General features: G+C 49.6%; 1 protein-coding gene across 2 annotated transcripts in view; it reads right to left on the bottom strand.

The window, feature by feature from the left end:
- The window catches only part of KY (kyphoscoliosis peptidase), a 48,464-nt gene extending 32,898 nt beyond the window's left edge, over positions 1-15,566 (bottom strand). Inside the window, exons 1-3 of one of the 2 annotated variants that reach the window (XM_081072373.1) lie at positions 15,347-15,566; positions 12,101-12,163; positions 8,332-8,394 (exon numbers count right to left, since the gene is read on the bottom strand). In XM_081072373.1, the coding sequence (XP_080928499.1) occupies positions 8,332-8,394; positions 12,101-12,163; positions 15,347-15,482 (262 nt within the window). In that variant the 5' untranslated portion in view covers positions 15,483-15,566. The remainder of the gene's footprint in view (positions 1-8,331; positions 8,395-12,100; positions 12,164-15,346) is intronic. The other variant, XM_081072374.1, reaches the window with a different exon arrangement.
- Between the last annotated feature and the right edge of the window lie 2,571 nt (positions 15,567-18,137).

The raw sequence follows: 18,137 nt of genomic DNA, 5'->3' as shown, positions 1-18,137 counted from the left end.
TTGCTGGCTACAAAATCAACATACAAAAATCCATTGCATTCCTATGTACTAACAATGAAATCTCAGAAAAAGGAAAAAAAACACACACAATTCCTTTGGCAATTGCAGCACAAAGAATAAAATACCTAGGAATAAACTTAACCAAGGATGTGAAAGACCTATATGCTGAAAACTATAAGACATTTTTAAAAGAAATTGAAGAAAACACAAAGAAATGGAAAGACATTCCATGTTCATGGACTAGAAGAATCAACATAAGTTAAAATGGCCACATTACCCAAAGCAATATACAGATTTAATGCAATCCCCATCAAAATCCCAATGGCATTTTTTTAAAGAAATAGAGCAAAAAAATCATCAGATTTGTTTGGAACCACAAAAGACCCCAAATAGCCAAAGCAATCTTTAAAAAAAAGAACAGTGCTGGAGGTATCACACTGCCTGACTTTAGCTTGTGCTACAGGGCTACAATAATCAAAACAGCATAGTATTGACAGAAAAACAGATATGTAGAGCAATGGAATAGAATTGAGAACTCAGAAATAAAACCACATAAATATAGATAGATAATTTTTGACAAAGAAGCCAAAAACATACAATGGAGAAAAGACAGCCTCCTCAATAAATGGTGCTGGGAGAATTGGAGAGACATGTGCAAATGAATGAAACTGGACTGCTATCTGTCACCATGTACCAAAATTAATTCAAAATGGATCAAAGACTTAAGCATAAGACCTGAAACAATAAACTGCATAGAAGAAAACATAGGTACTAAACTTATAGACCTTGGGTTCAAAGAGCATTTTATGAATTTGACTCCAAAGGCAAGGGAAGTAAAAGCTAAAATAAATGAATGGGACTACATGAAACTTAAAAGCTTCTGCACAGCAAAAGAAACCATCGACAAAATAAAGAGGCAACCAACTGAATGGGAGAAGATTTTTGCAAACAGTGCCTCCGATAAGGAGCTCATACAACTCAACAAATAACCCAAATAACCCAAAAAACAAATAACCCAGTTGAAAAATGGGCAGAGGACCTGAAGAGACATTTCTCCAAAGAGGACATACAAATGGCAAAAAGACATATGAAAAAATGCTCAACATCACTAATAATCAGTGAAATGCAAATAAAAACCATAATGAGATATCACCTCACCCCAGTCAGAATGGTTGTCATCAGCAATACAAATAGTAACAAGTGTTGGAGAGGCTGTGGAGAAAAAGGAACCCTCATACACTGTTGAGGAATGCAGATTGGTGCAGCCGCTATGGAAGGCAGTCTGGAGGTTCCTCAAAAAATTATGAATAGAATTACCGTATGACCCAGCAATCCCTCTCCTGGGTATCTACCCCCAAAATCTGAAAACATTTATCCATGAAGATATATGTACTCCACTGTTCACTGAAACTTTATTTAAGGTGGCTAAGACATGGAAACAACCAAAATGTCCTTCGATAAGTGAATGGATAAAAAAGTTGTGGTATATATACACAATGGAATACTATTCGGCGGTAAGAAAACATGAAATAGGACCATTTGTGAGAACATGGATGGATCTTGAGATTATAATGCTAAGCGCAATAAGTCAGACAGAAAAAAGCAGAGAACCCTATGATTTCACTGACGTGGTATATAAACCAAAAACAACAAAAGAACAAGACAAATAAATGAGAAACAAAAACTCGTAGACACAGACAATAGTTCAGTGGTTACCAGAGGGTAAAGGGGGAGGGGGGAGGAAGATGAGGGTAAAGGGGATCAAATATATGGTGATGGAAGGAGAACTGACTCTGGGTGGTGAACACACAATGGGATTTATATATGATGTAATACAGAATTGTACACCTGAAATCTATGTAATTTCACTAACAATTGTCACCCCAATAAACTTTAATTAAAAAAAGAAAAAAAACCTACAAAAAAACCCCTACAAAATATGATCAAACAAATTAAAAAAGACTTAGATAAATGGGGAGAACATTGCCAAGTGGCCAGCTCCTTAAATTGAGCTATAGAGTTAATACAATTTTAATCAAACTCTTTGGAGGAATTTTATAGATTGTAGATATAGGCAAGATGATTCTGAAGTTTAGATGGAAAGTTACAGCAGCTAAAGTAGCCAAACCAATTTTGAAAAACAAAAAGTTGGAGGATTCCAACGATCTGCTTTTAAGATGTACTAAAAGCTACAGTAATCACGACAGTGTGATCTTGGCAAAGGGATAGATACATAGATCAACAGAGCATAATAAAGTGTTAAGAAATAGGCCCACGCAAATATGGCAATTTGATTTTTTTACAAAAGTGCAAAGACAATCCAACTAGAAAATGGGTTAAAGAACAGGTATTTTACCAAAAAAAAAAAGGTGGAAAATAAGCACATGCAAAGATGTTCAACATGATTAGCCTCTAGAATGCGTAAAACCATAATGAGATATCACACCTATTAGACGAGCAATAATAAAAACATAGTGATAATACTATATGCTGATAAGGTTGTGGAGAACCTGGACCTCTTGTACATTGCTGGTGGTATTGTAAAATGGTACTGCCACTATGGAAAATAGTTTGGCAGTTCCTTATAAAACAAAACATAATAGATAACAAATGACCCAATGATTGCACTCTTGGAGAGAAACAGAACTGTGTATGTTCACACAAAAACCTATACACAAATGTTTACAGAAGCTCTACTCATAATCACCCCAGACTGGAAACAACCTAAATGTCCTTCAATGGGTGAATGGATAAACACCCTGTGGTACATCCATATCAAGAAATACTTCTCAACAATACAAAGAAACTCTTAGGAGGGATGGGAGGATGTGACTACAAAGAGTCGTACAAGAGATATTTTGGGGTGACAGAACTTCTCTGTACTCTGTAGTGGTGGTTCCATAAATGTATGCATACTCGTAGCTCGCCAATGCACTCACTGACGTTTGATTTTTATCCATCCTTTAGCAGCAAAGACTTCCGTGTGTCTTCCTCTGATGCCTGAAGCCTGGGCCTGTTCTCCTTTTTCTTTTCACTGTCCACCTGAAGCACTCTGAGGTGTTTTCCAAAGGGGATACCAAGCTGTACTTAGCTGCAAAACGCCTTGTGAAAAAAATGAATTGAGAAACATGCCCACTCTCTCCCCTTTTGTAAGATGAGATACACAATGCGCTGAGAAGTCCTGCAGCAAAGAAGTCTATCTGACCCAGCATTATTTCGTCAAAGTTGAAAAATGCTGGACTGGAACAATCTCCAGTAGCTTAGAGAAGCTGCAAACTGAACCACTTGTTGGTTTAGAGTTCAACAACCAACCTCTTCCCCAAACTTCTCTTAACATCCAGGAATTTCCAGCCACTCCTAATTCAGCCATATCTCTTTGTCAAAGAATCAGGGAGCTGACAAACAAACTATTGTTAAACCCTTTCTAAGGGTGAGTGTTGAGGCAGTCTCATGTGCTGAAGGCAGCCCTGGACACGAAGCTCCACCCATCACCAGTTCTAATCCCCTTTCTCCTTCCTCTTCTCTCTCCCCTGTTGGACAGGAACTGATGTCTAACATTTTCCTGAGCTCCACTTCCTGGCTCTCCATCAGCGGGGTGCTGCTGACCAGTACTCTCTTGAGGAAAACAGCAGGACTCCTGGCCTCACTGATCTGTGTGAGGGTGTGACCCCCACTCTCATTTCCAGGTGTGTAAGGGCACTTCTGGGAGGCTTCTGTGCCCCAGGAACTGGGTCTGGGCCTGCTGTTCCCAGGTGAGCAGCTTTCACAGTGTAGTCCCCTGCTTCCTAAAGGTGTGAGTGAAGTGATAAGTTTGCTGCATGCCTGTATCAAATAACACTCTTAATTTAAGGGAAAAAAATTAATTTGACCAATCTCCAATGATAGTGGAACGTCACTTAGAGCAAAATTTAAAATAAGACCTAAATCCTAAGTAATGACACCGTTACATCAATCTTAACAGTCATGATCCAATCCAAGGGAGACGCTTCCTGGGACTTTCGGTCACCGGGCTGTCTCTCTCACCGGTACCCAGTTCTACCAGTTGTCACCTGCATTCCGCGTGTGAGACGACCTCAACACCCACGCTTGGAAAGGCTTTAACAGTCGTTTGTTTCTCAGCTCCCTAATTCTTCGACAAAGAGATTTGGCTGTATTGGGAACGGTTGGAAGTTCCTGGATGTTTCTGAATACCATTTCCGAAGCTGCAGTTCTGGCTGTCTTAGTGAATGTGAATTAGTGATTATTTTCTGCTAACCCTAAGAAGTGGCTCCCAGGCCTTTCCCCCAGATGCCATTGGCTCTGCTTCCCTTTTCCTACCCTCTCAGGAATGGAGATGCAGAAAGCGAGCACATCTCTGGTGTACTGCCTTGGTTTGCCTCTTACCCAGTCAGGAGAGATCGCCCACCCAACAGCTTCTCTCCAGATCGCTGCAGGTTTGACTCAGGACTTGTCTAAAGGTCTAATTTGCTCAGAATACCTAATGCAGGGATGGCAAACAGATTTTGTGGTGTTCATTAACTCTGACTGATTGGAAGTGGCTGCCTGGAGCATTAATCAATTAGCAAAGACTGTCAGGCATGGGTGTGCACGAATGTGAGTGTACACACACAATTATGTGTAGGGAAGGAGGGATTCATATCAGGTATCTGCCATCACTGACTTAAGATCTTCTTTAACTCTTTTCATAACTGGCTGCTACATTTACAACCTTGATTCTTGGCCTTGGACTATTTTCCTGTGGTAGCTGAGCACCAGGAAACCTCAGCTGAAGCATTTGTAATTTAAAAAACATCCTTAAACAGACTGTGGCTAGTTTTCTGCTTGGGGTGCAGTAGACAGCTTTAGTGCAGGACGTGGTGAGCTCTGACATCCTAGGAAGAGCATGTTGGATGGTGATGGGACAGTCCAGCCCTGTAGATGGCTCACGGGGTTCTGCCGGACACAGTATGAAAGTCTCACTCAGCAGCTCTAGTTATGAGATGACAACTGAGTGTGCCAGAGCTCAGGGCTGAAACCCTTGGGGCACCGGCCAGGACGTGTGATGAAGGGTGTCTCTTGCAACCTTAACTGACCCGGCTTCCACTGGGCTCTTGAAAACACAGGGGCATTCACGATTCTTTCTGCAGAGTGGAGCTCCATGGGGTTGTTCCAGGTCTGGAAATGTGGCAGTTTGACCAATGCATGTGTGATCAAAGAAAGCACAAAGTGTCTGCCTGGGGATAAGTGTGAATGACTTGGGAGGATGGAAGCCTCAACAGAAAACTGACCGCTGAAGAATAACTTTCGAGGCCTGAAGTCTAGGGAGCACTTTCAACCCACACACATTACAGATTCTTCTGAAACCCCTTTCCACATGAAGATCCAAGATTCTAACGATCTTTTGTCACCTATTGTATCAAGTCTACCATTGAATGACAAGGTGAGGAGGAGAGGAAAAAGCTGAACCATTCTGAACGACAAGTTCTGATTGAAATCTTGGAATTTTTGTCCAGTGGGGAGGAGTAGGGGGACCTGTACTCAAATCAGCCCCCCACCCCAGAGTGATCCCTGCTCTGTATGGAACGGGGCGGTATGGTGGAGTAGGTAAGCCCACTGGCTTTGGAAGCACGCAGACATGGGCTTAACTTCCAGACGTGGCATTTGCCAGCTATGTAACTTCAGGCAAGTTACTGAAACCTCTCTGGACTCAGTTTCCCCAGCTGTAAAATGGGGGTGATGACCTATACAGAAGGTGGTTGTGGGATTAAATGAGGTGAACCACAAAAGGTGCTTAGGTCACTGACTGGCCCACACCAAGGGTTCCTCCTGGTGCACTGATCTTATCGTGACACAAAAAGCTGCTGAGAAATCTCTTCTGAGGGCTGGTGTGGTTCACAGAACCGAGCTCATGAGTTTTGAGGCTCCTTGGAGGAGTAGGAAAGTGGCACACAGAATAAGGATGCCCCTGGTCACTATTATCCAAAACAGCAGGTACACGATGACTTGGCACCTTAAGACTCAGGCCAAATCTGAATTCTTCATGTTCCTTCCCTAAAATGCACCTTCTGTATCTCCTCCATCTCCTGCCTAAGGTCCCGAACTTGACTCTTCTCTTTCTCAACACCTCAAATCCACACCATGGGAAAACTTCTCTTGCCTGGATTATCACGCTGCCTCCTCAGGGGTCTTCTTGCAGCCACCCTTGCCCATTTCTGTTTATTCTCCATCCATTGGGACTCTTATATTTCAGACCATCTAATGGTGTCCAATTGCATTCAGATTGGAAACCAGCATCCTGAGGGTAGCCTTGTAGGCCTTAAAAGATCTGCCCTGTGGCCTCCCTGATTCATCACTGCCACCCCCACCTCGCCCACCCCTTCCAGCCACAGTAAACTGCTCCCTGCTTCTCCCTCATGCCCTCACGCCCTCAGGCCAGGTGCTCCCTCTGTGGAAGCTCTTCCCCAGATGCCTGCATGGCTTGCTCCCTCAACTCCTCCCTCGCTCAAATGTCACTTTCTCAGGGAGGCCTTTCTCACTATTCTATTTTAAATTGTTCCCTGTGGTGGCTGCATAATGGCCCTTCAACGGGCCATTATGGGCCAATTAGGATATCCATGTCCTAATTCCAGGAACCTGTGAATGCTACCTTATGCACCAAAGGGGACTTTGCAGATGTGATTAAGTTAAGGATCTCGAGATAGAAAGATCATCCTGGATTATCTGGGTGGGCCTAGTGTAATTACAAGGATTCTTATAAAACAGAGGCAGAGGGGGATTTAATTACTTATATGTAGAGAAGGCAATGTGATCATGGAAGCAGAGAAGAATGGAGTGATGTAGCTACAACTCAGGGAGTGCCAGTAGCCTCTAGACATGAAAGAGGCAAGGAATGGCGTTTTCCTCATGAGCTCGCCCTGCTGACATTTCAACGTTAGCCCAGTGAGGCTGACTTGAAACTTGGGATCTCTGGAACTATTTAAGAGAGTAAATTTGTATTAAGTCCCAAGTTTGTGATAATTTGTTATAGCAGTCATAGGGCACTAATACATACTCATATGCACACCCACCCTCCCCCTGTTCTCCTTCCTGCTTTATTTTCTCCTCCAGCTGTATCTGACACCCTGTATTTTACTTGTTGATGTCATCTGTCTCCCTCACTGAAGTGTCAGTTCCACAGGGACAGGAGCCTGTGTCTGTTTTGTTCTTTGACGGATCCCCAGTGCCTGTGTCAGGAGCAGCTTTACATGGAATGAATGGGTTGGTATCAGTGTAGGCTCTGGCTAGGCTCCCAAAAAAGGGGAGCCCTTTTCTTGCTGTGGCCCAGCCACCCATAGGGACCCTTCTGGGCTGTCCCATCCTGACCTACATGAGGCTCCATCCTTCTTGTAAGATGCCAAGGCCATCCTCTTTCCTACCCTCTGGAGGCTGTGAATGCTGGGAGGTGGCATGTGAGTGGCACACAGGAGCCAGGGTGTGGTGTGCCAGGTGCAGCTCTGGGGACTAGCAGGCCTCATCCCCTCCTCTCACCCCCGTCTGCCTGTGACACAGGAGGGGCAGTGCAGGATGGAGGTCTGGCCTGACTGTCCGGTTCAGGAACAACTAAGCCTCAATTTCTTGTGTACTAACAGGGATAACCATCACGGGACGTGGCTAGAACTAGGCAGTGAGATAAGTGGTCAGTAACCTACTCTCATTTTAGTGAGATAGCACTTATTCTTATTTGGTGGCCAGTTGTGTGCTGCTAGTTCATTTTGGAGAAGCAGTGGGGCCCGGGCTTGTCCTTGTAATGCCCAAGGTAGGTGGCAGGTAGAAGTATGCCCACCAAGTGGCTCTGGGGCCTCTCCTGGAGCCATATTCCCAGGAATTCTGGCCTAAAGACTGCAAGGAGAGCTGGCTTCTTCGAGCTAGAACCCAGTTGACAGGCACTTCCTACATGTGCGTTTCAGAGAGAATTTCCCTGAGGCTCTGAATCCTCCAGGGCCTCCAGAAGCCTCCTGCTTCCAGGGAGACACCACTGTCCCCTGGATGTCATCAGATCATCTCCTTACAGGTTAGGACGACAGTGCTGAGAATGCCGGTGGTGAATTCTTAGGGCTGAACCTGTGAGAGCTCTCACGCACCAGGCCTCGGGTCTTTAATGCAGAGTAGGAAACTGAGGCAGGGGTGGGGACACCTCTAACCTGGTTTTGCCTCCAGCCACAGCAGTGGAGCCCTCTTACTCCACATGAGCCAGTGGGGGCAGCTGATTTCTGTGGGGCTGTGGAAGCAGAGCTGTGTGAAGGTTAAGAGCTGAGGCTGTCTCTGGCACACAGGAGCTGGAGAAGAGGTCATGGCTAGTGGCAAATCCCTTACCTTGGTTGTCGTAGGAAGTGATGACCTGGGTCTGCTGAGGGAGCTGCTTCTCTGCCAGGTTTCCTATTTAAGGAAGACAGAGGGACCTGCAGTGACCACTGGGATGACAGTGGAATTTTCCCCGGGCAGAGCCGGGAGCTGAGCGTGTCTGCAAGAAAGGCAGGCTGATTGGGGCCAAGCTCGTCCCAGGCCTGGCTTTAACACATGCACACCCCTGTGTACACCCCATGCCATGCACACTTGGGAGTCAGCACATTTACACACCTGAATGCAGAGGCAAATGACTGGGAGGCCTGCATACACATGCTCAACACTTCTCGGCAGGTGCCAGCACAGGAAGCTGGGGACACCTCCATGGGTTAAGTAGCCACCGCTCTAGACTTTGGTATCGCAGGTACAATTCCGAAACTGCATGGGACGCCCTTCCACCTTTGTGTAGAGTGGGCTGAGAGGCTCCTGTCCTGATTTTCCAGTTGAGGGATCTGCAGCTTGGACTCGTTAACCTTTTGCCAGACCCTGTGACCAGGGAGAGTCAGACCCGGGCCTTGAACCCCCACTCTCCTGACTCCTAGCTCAGCCTTCACCTCCGTCTGAGCAGAATGGGGGCAGCCTGCCTCCTACTCCAGCCTAGGACTTGGGATGACTTGCAGTTTGCTTCAGTTTCACAAACATTTGCAGGGCACTCACTAGAGAAATTTATGTCCCTGGGACACAGAGCTGTCCTGAGCCTAGTGGGGTCAGGCTGCTGTGGAGAGATGCCCTATTCCTGCCATAGGACATGAGCGGGAACCCACAGGCTTACCTGCCCCTCCTATGGGAGGCGTCACCTTTCATACATCTCTCCCTTCACAGCTGCTGTGAGGGCCTTGTCTTGTTGAGATTGCCCTTGAATCTCTGCTTCAGAGGGAGGGCTGGGAAGGGCCAGGGTTGTGGCAGCCGCAGGTTCTGCCATTGCTACCACTCTGGCCAGCCATCTTCTCCCCTGGCCGCCCACTGGTCTGCAGAAAGGCTATCGGGCCTGCTACTGGAAGTGTCCACTGGGACCAGTGCCTGAGCCTGGAAACAAGCATGCCTCCGGGGTGCTGGCCTGACCAAGTTGCATTCGGGTGACATCCCTTTCGCACCCAACCAGATCTGCTGTCAGTGCTTCTCATGCCTGGGCCCAGACAGAAGCCAGTCATGGGGGGTGGCTGAGGCACTGAGCTGGGCGGGGCTTGCGATCGACCTGGCAAGGTCTTGCCTTGGAGAAGCCGGCCTGCTCCAGCCTTGTCCTATGAGCAGGCCAGCCAGGACCCTTGGACCCTGGACTGCGATAGGTTGGTCGGCCGAGGGCCAGGTTCAAAGAAGCCCCAACCCAGGGTGATGTGGTATTCTGGGTTGGAGCTCCAGGCCAGACTCAGGCTAGGACAGGCAGGCCACCTCCTGTGGACACAACTGGCTGCATTTCTGCTCGGCTGGCCGATGGGGGAAACAGGATCTGGGAAGGGAATCCTCCAGGAGGGCAATTAGCTGGCATAGCTGCTGTGGGGTATTTATAGTCAGGGCTGCACAATTGGTTTCCCTGTAGCTGTGGGGCGTCAGTCCCCGAGCTGCTAGGCAGACTTCAGCCAGGTCCAAGGAAAGCAGCCAATCACAGCAGGGGAAGCCCGTTGCTGGGCAAGCTGGGAAGGGTGGCTCAGCCCAAACACCAGCTGCTTGGAAAAGTTTGCAGCACTCCAGGCTCCCTTCACCCTGTCAATGCCCCAGCCCAAGGAGTGTACAGGCAGCAAGAGGGGGCATATGTGCCCCTTTGGACCACCTCATGCTCAGCCACTTTTGTGCACACTCCATCAGCACAAGCCTTCAGCTGCTTCCTTCTCGCATGAACATGCCACCCAGTTTCCAGGGCTGGGTGTCTTGAGCACCACGCAAGTACGGTGTGTATGTATTCATACACAGGCAAGGCAAGTATGTATTCACAATCTCGCCATCAGATAATATAGAAAGAAACTATAATTTTAATTTCTGCTCAAGGCAAGTGTGACATTTGAAAAATAAATAAAATTTTACTTTAAATTGCTTATGTTGGTGGAGTGGTGGAACCATTATCTTTTCTGGGTTCAAGGCCTCTGTGGAGCTTCTTTCCAGCCTTACATTTACCCGAAACTCTCAATTTTTGCAAGAACTACTTTAATCATCCTCTTTATCAGCTGACACATTATACTGAGACCCACTTCCTGTCTTTTAGAAGAGTCTTGTAATAGTGACTGTGTCCCTTTGTGTTTTGTAGTGTTTTTCCATTAAACTTCCCTTAAACCAGGAACCTTAAAGACGGTGAAAAGAGGATAAATTCAGTACATTTCAATCCTCTGCTGATGTGATAGCATGCCCGAGAAGACAGGAGAGGAATTTCAGACAACTCAGGCAGGGTAAAGGGCCTACAGCAAATGAAGATGCCGCGTCTCTTCCCTCCTACTGTGTCGTCTCACTGGCCCACTCATGCACTCGCACACTGGCTGGGCATGCAGGCCTGTATGGACTGCTATGCATTTCTGGGGCTGACAGGTCTCCAGAGGTATGATTCTTATCTTCATCCTCACGAGCCTTCAGCATAATTTCACTAACTGTGGTGTCTGCTTCGGTAGAGCTAGAGCGGGAGCATAGCGAGATTAAGGAAGCCATCTTGTCCGTGCATGCAGGTCAGCTGGGACGCAGAGGGGTGGTTCCTCGGGGTGTGTGTCTGGAGGATGACATATTGCCATCTCTTCCCCTCTAGGATGTTGAGACTCAACTGCAGTGAATGACATTACGATTACAATCATTTTAATGTAACCTCATGAGGGCAGGGGTTCTTGACTGTATTGCCCACTGTTTCATCCCCAACAATTAGAACCTTACCTGGCACAAGGTAAACACTGTAGACCTTTACTGAAGTAATGGATGGATGAGTTTACTTTTAGAACTTCCTCCTTCCCTTCTGTTATTGTCACAAGGATAGCAGAACATAGCTGTTCAGTCTTGTTCAATTGCCGTCTTGTTTCCCCTTTTATGGAGGGTCATGGAGGGTGGTTCCTTCACACTGGCATTTGATGAGTCAGTCATCTGACCTGGGGTCTGACTGAGACCCCGACTGGGGCTCTGTGAGTAGAGGTCTGATTCTTATTAGAATTTTCACATGCCCACAGTGTAGTTACCCTGATGTGTGTTCCTGGAGGCTGGGCTAATGAATCTCCGGAGGGCACAGAATAAGGCCCAGTATAGTTGGTCCTTGCATAGAATTCTCAGAGGATCCTGGGCCTGTAAGGCGACAGGCACCTAGCACCAGGGAGAGGAGGCTTTGGAAGCTGACTTCTCTCAGATTTTATTGTATTCTGGGTCCCAGGCCAGCAGGGAGCCATTGGCATCTCCCAGGCCTTAAGTAATACTGTCCTCAGGCAGGCCGCTGTCCTCTCCATTCAGAAAAACTTTCAAAAGATAGATGACCTGGCTGATGTGAGCAGCATCACCTCTATGGGGACCCACCGACATCTCAACATTCAAATGATGCCAAGTTCTTCCCTACAGCTGCCTGCTCCCCTCCAGCCTCCAGGAAACCAGGGGACTTGGTGCCATGGAAAACTTTCCAGGGTCACAGTGGCCTCAGAGGCCTGGCTGAGTCACAAGCAGCCACTTTCTGAATGGTTAGATGCCTACAGCCAGTCTTCAAACAAGGGAAACCCAATGCTTCCAGTCATTTCTCAACGTGTTGAATTCCAGAAATGAAAAAATAAAATGAAAAGAGAGAATTTACCATACAGGTCATTTTCTTCTAATTTCTGCCATTTTCGGATTCCGTTTCCGATGCTTTGGAGTCCTGTGAAATAACAAGCACTGGCATGAGGCTCTCTGTGGTGGTGAGACCCAGGCCCAGTGAGTGATGAGCGGCAGTTACAAATGTTGCTGGGTTAAAGTGGGGCTGGGGGAACGTGGTTCTCCTGGGATCTGAGGGAGGCTACCCATGAATGAGATGCACTTGGGAGCATGAATGCAACCTTTAACATTTAAAACGTTTAAAAAATATATTAAAACAGTAGTTTTCAAGGGTGGCAGGGTTGCTTATTAGGATCATACAGAGAGAATTTTTGCAATACAGAGGACCATTTTTCACTCCCACATCTCCACCACGTAAATATGGAAGCATTGTTGTAGAAAACGTTTGCCATTCATTTTGCCTGCCTATTTCTGTGTGTGCCTAATCTCTCACTTTTAGAGTCTTGATGTGGAGTGGGGGGTGGGTAAAGACTGCCTATCCTTTTGGGAACTGAAAGTGATAGCTGCCTGCTCTCTCAGCCTCCCTTGCAGCTAGAGCATGGATGTGTGTGGCCTAGGCATGGCTGGTCAGTGGCACCTGTGTCCAATTCCGTCTTGGGACCTGATGAGGCAACAGGGAAGGGAAGGGAAGTATGCATGGTGTCTCTTTTTCTCTCTCTCTGGTGCTGGCTGGAAGTGGTGGCTGCAAGGTCGAGTTCCTGGCACAGAACTGTCATACGTTCTGGCAGTGGGAGAAGCTGCAATGAAATCAAGTTCCTGGTGTGAAAAGAGGACCTCGTGCTCCCTGGTGACCGTGGAGTTTTCCTCACCAGTCTAGTTCTACTGTGCAGCTTATGGTGCTGTTCCTGGAAGCTCAGCCTCAAGCCTGTTTCTCCTGCTCTTTCAACCATTCCGAGGCAACCCCAGTCCCTCTTTTCTGCAGAGCTCTTCACAGTCAGGGGCTGGGACGTACCACTTGGAGCCCTCACTGACCGTCTTGTGGAGTGGAATGCCTACATCACATTGACTTTGGGGATAAAACCTAACACTCTTTCAGACTTGGTGCAGGAAGCTTTAGGCTGCTTCCTCCATGGCCAGAGGAATACCTGAGAGGAGCTGAGGGCCTCCAGGCACATTTTTGAGAAGCACGGCTCTAAAGCAATGGCTGGGAAAATACTAGGGCCCTAGAAGAAAGGGGAGAGAGCACCCGTTGGCCTTGCAGCCCAAATCTCCTGGTGCACAGAAAGAGTCCTTCTGACTCTTTCCTGCTACAAGGGCACAGCAGAAAGCCACCTGGTCACATCTTCACTCAGTCCTCTGCATGGTGACAATAACTGAGCTCGGGCCCTCCTTCACAGAGCTGAGGACCTGGGATGGGTAGGAGACAGGAGGAGACGCCTGGAAGTGGGCATGGGCATGATTTGGATTTTGTGCACTAGCAAGAGGCCTTGGAACAAGTTAGTCTTGCTCAGCGTTTCCCCTCCTAAGGCTGCGTCAGCCTGCAAGCTGGTTTAGCCGGGTCTCCTAGACATCACCACTGCCCAACAGTTCTTGGAGTCTGTGCACCCTCCCTCTCCTCTGAGGAAAATCTCTGGAGAAAAATATCAGCAAAAGGGGCTCGCAAGCAGGGTCTTTTTTCCCTGAATCATAGTCCAGTCATGAGTGTGAAGGACATTGCTCTGGAGTCATGCAGGGTTTGTGGTAGGTGTTGAACACCTCCCCTAGCACTCCTGATCCCTGGCATTCTCGGGGCTTCTCTGTGTTCTTTGCCCTTTCTTTCCAGTGACAGAGCCTTTAGGAGAGATGTGATCAGAGCAGGAGAGGGAGGTGGGGACTCCTGGGCTGATGCAGAGCCCGGCCTCCTGGGGGCCCTCTGGACATCTCGCACACTGTGGGAGGCCTTCTGGACCGTGTGTGTAGTAAAGCAGTCTCATTTCTATCAAGGAGCTGATGGTTTCTGCCCATTTCCTCATGACGAATACCCCGGGCAGGCATTTTCCGTTTTTTCCTGGAGCAGCTCTGAGAACTAACCAACCAACGAACCCAAACAACGGCTGGTCCCTACATTCCTCCTGAGACTGGAGTATCTGTCAACATTCTCAGCTCTCCAGAATCCATTTCTTTCCCCTGTCTGTCTCCCCAAGGGGTCACCAGGAGCTGTGGGGCAGCTCCAGCCTTTTTGGCTGGTGGAGGCAAAGCCATCCACGGCACCATTGCTTCAGTGAGGCAGGTAGAAAGTGAATGCGCAATGTGTATAGAAGCTCTGGGGACTGAAGAGCCAGGGCAGACTCCTAGGAACTCCTGGGGCGGTGGGAGGCAGGAGTCATGTGACTGCGTGGACTGTCAAGCCTCACGGCCACGGCACTGGTGCACACTCACTCACTGGTGCACACTCACTGGTGCACACTCACTCACTGGTGCACACTCAGCCTCGTGCATGCGAACACCACTCCGCCAGGGTTCCCAAGGGCTTCCTCCTGGACCCAGGACCCAGAAGTTCCCAGACGTCTGAGGGGCTGATTTAATCTCCATTATTACCCATCTGTCACCTCTTCACGTTGTGTCCTCTCCTCTGGAGACTATAGAAGCCTAGGACCTGCTTTCCACACTCACTCTATAAACAGCCACTTTATTTTCCCAGTCTACCCTTCCCCAAAAAGTCTGTAGGAAAGTAAAATTAATAGGTAAGCTAAGGTGGGGAGAGTAGATTTCAAACCTCCCCTTACCCAAGTCTGTGTGCCCTTTGCACTTGTTATGCCTTCTGCAAGAAGTGCGGTGGGGACTCAAGAAAGGGAAACTGAGGCCGCGACGTGTGCCAGGACACCAAGGGAGCTCCCCAACTTCAAGTCTGACTCAGCACACAGATTGCCCCAGGCCCCCTGCACCCTGCATGTGCCATGTGGGGAGCAGACTTCAGCCACCCAGGGGTCAGGCCTGAGGCCCTGGTGCTTTTCTTCCAGGGCATCTTGCAACCCTGATTTGCACCCTTTAACAAGTGGCTGGAGGAAACTGGCGGCCAGGAGTGACAGAAGCACCCACAGGCCCGCACAGGGAGTCAACCCGGGGCAATCACGGGCGGCGCGTTGCCATGGGACGCCAGAGCCGCAGCGTGGAGGCGCACCCAGCCACGGGGAGAGGGTCTGTGTCGCTGACCTCGTTCGGGGGCGTGTGGGGGCGCCCTGCGGCGAGTGGGCCCTTAGGCGAGGAGGCCGAGGGGCCGCCCGGGGTCGGGCCGGGCGCACTTTACCTCCTCTGCGCTGAGGCGGCGCGCCCGGGTCCGCCTGCCGGTCGGAGTGCGCGCCCTGCGCAGCGCGCCGCTTCTCCGAGTGCACGATCAGCAGCATGTCGATGGACACGGCGTTGCTGTCCTTCTTCAGCTCCATGGCTCAAGCTCGCTCCACGCCGGCGCGCCGCGGCCGCTCGCCAGGCTGCCTGCACTGCAAATGGCCCCGTGCGCGTCGCTGCCCGGCGCGGGAGCCGGCGAGGGCGCGGGAGAGGGCGCTCCCCCGTCGCCGAGCCGCTGCGCGCCGCGTTTCGCTGACTCTGCCAAACACGCCATTAGGGCCCGCCCGGCAGTGCGCTCCCCTAATGAAGCGTCTCTAAGTCACCTTTGAAAGGAAATCCCGGCTGAGCCCAGACCGGCTCCGCGGCCACCCGCCCCCGAGCTTCCCGCCCCGTCCCCGGCCTGCGCCCCCCGCGCTGGAAGCGCTGGCCCCTGGTTCCAGGGCTGTCCTCTGGCCGGTCAGGCGCGCCTCATCCCCGCGTTCTCCGGGGTGGGTTGGGGGTGACCCGAGAGGGCCCTAAGCAGACCTTCTCTGAAAGCCACAGCAAATACAGAATCGCACAGAGCTGTCAACAATGAGTCAATTCAGGCACAGGGAAAACAGCAAGCAGCGCCAGATTGAATTGCACAGGTGTGTTGAAATTGGTCAAGTTTGAGTTTTGGCCCCACTCCTTCCCCGTGTGCGTTTTGGAGGGTTCCAGGTTCCTCTCTAAGAAGGAGATGGTTGGAGTACTGAGGTCAGACGCCCCTCACCCCCATTATGGCCCCACCAGAACTCGGAACATGCCCACTGGGTATCAACTGAACAGTTCTCTGCCTGAAGTGAAAGTCTTTGGCCTGAAGTGAAAGTCTTAACATCTCTGTTCTTTCTGGAAACCTGGCTCCTGCCCAGTGGGAAAAGGGGGAGGAGGAGGGGAGAGGGCTGGGGCGCAGGGAGCAGCCCGCCTGCTGTAGGCAGGGAGCCGGACCTGAGAGCCCATCTATTTTTAGCTGGGCCTGGCCTGCCCAGCCAACAGCAGCAAGGCCTTTGGCTCCAGATCTCAGGAGTGTTTACAGCAGCATCTGCCTGGTAGCCCTTGGCACGGTGGGCCCACCCTGCCTGAGCCAGTTCCCTAACTTGAGTTTCCACCGTTAGTAAATGCTGAGCACATGGACGCCTTTGCTCTAAATCCTCCCCACTTTGGAGTGTCTTGACCTCACCTTGCAGCGTGATCCCTGCGAGCTCCCTGGTCTCCCTTGGAGGCAGACTGTATTAGACAGGCTTGGGTTCCAGTCCCAGCTCCAACACTTGCTACCTGTGTGACCTTGGGCAAGCCATCCCCTCTCCATTTTCTCACACATGTCATGGGCATAATACAAATTCTCCAGGGCTGTTTTGAGAATGACGTGCATGTGAGGGACCTGGTGCATAGTGAGTGATCTCCAAATGGTAGCTGTCATTCTTAACCTCATTTTAAGGGTGAGGAAAGGAAGGGATAGGTAAAGTGACAAGTCAACGATGGAGCTGGCGGTCACCCCGCTGTACCCTCAGACTCTGAAGATCTTTCCCTGCTGACTGAGGCTCACGGTTTGGCTGTCTGTACAGGTGGCTGCCTCATTGCATCACCATTGCCCCCTCGCCCAAGGGGCATCTGATGAAAGGAGAGGTCACTCACTGACTTCCATAAGTGTTGAACTGAAGTCCCTAGAGAGTTGAGCCGAGGGACCAGTGAAGGTGGGTGACTCCCAAGGTAGGTGTCCTCATGTAGTGAGTCCAGTCCTCTCCTGTCCTGTCTGTACACACACACACACACACACACACACACACACACACACACACACGGCTGCGAGGTTGGCTAAGCCTGGCTGCTCTCTAGATGGCTGGGAAAGTAAGAACTATGGATTATTCGAAGCTCCTGGGGTTGGAGATTGCTTAGGCACCTTTTGTGTACCGCCATCTGACCTAGGACAGTGTGGACTACCTCCTTAGAGGGTGCAGATCCCAGCAGAAGCTTCTGTGCAAAACCTCTCCTTACTGGATGGGGCTGAGTGGTGGTGGGGGGGGTGAAAGCTGAAGCTCCTTTATCTGAAATTCATGTTCCCATTCCCCCACCCCTTTACTCCCCTGCGTCAGAGTATCTCTGTTAGGACCTTGCTCACCATGGTGTCACCTCCCAGGGCTGCCTCTGGAGAAGGAGATGATGACCTGGGAGTATACCAACCAGTGGATGCCTAGAAACAGATCCGTTGGAGAAGGGCTTCTCATCTGTGGCACTGTGGACATGAGGGGCCAGAGAGCTCTGTGTTCAGGGGGATGTCCTGTGCATTGAAGGATATTTAGCAGCATCCCTGGGACCCAGGTTCTGGGCCGCATCGGGATTCAGGATCACCAGCATCTCCCAGGGCAGTTAAGGCGACATCGCCCGTATTTGAAGGGCTTGCTCCAAAGCAGTGTTCTCACTGTATTTTTGTCCCCCCAGAAACACATGTCAACATCTGGAGACATTCTGGGTTGTCGCAACTGGGAAGTGGGTGCTCTCAGCATCAGTTGGGGAGACCTGGTGGCAGTGACAGTACTCAAAAGTTGGAGGTCAAGTGCGTTCAGCAGCCTTCAGGAGCTGAGGTAGCTCGGCCAGGAATGGAGAGGAAGGAAGAAGTTCGCTATTTTCAGAGCCATAAAAAGGAATTTGGTGCCATAATAAGCTCTGCAGTGAGGATGGTCAAACTGTCAAGAGGGCTTTCCAATTCTGCTTTGTTTGCTGCCAAGATGTTACCT

The sequence above is a fragment of the Rhinolophus hipposideros genome (assembly GCF_964194185.1).
Source record: "Rhinolophus hipposideros genome assembly, chromosome: 14".
In the NCBI taxonomy this organism is placed as follows: Eukaryota; Metazoa; Chordata; class Mammalia; order Chiroptera; family Rhinolophidae; genus Rhinolophus; species Rhinolophus hipposideros.
This window is presented reverse-complemented; position numbering and strand designations above follow the sequence as displayed.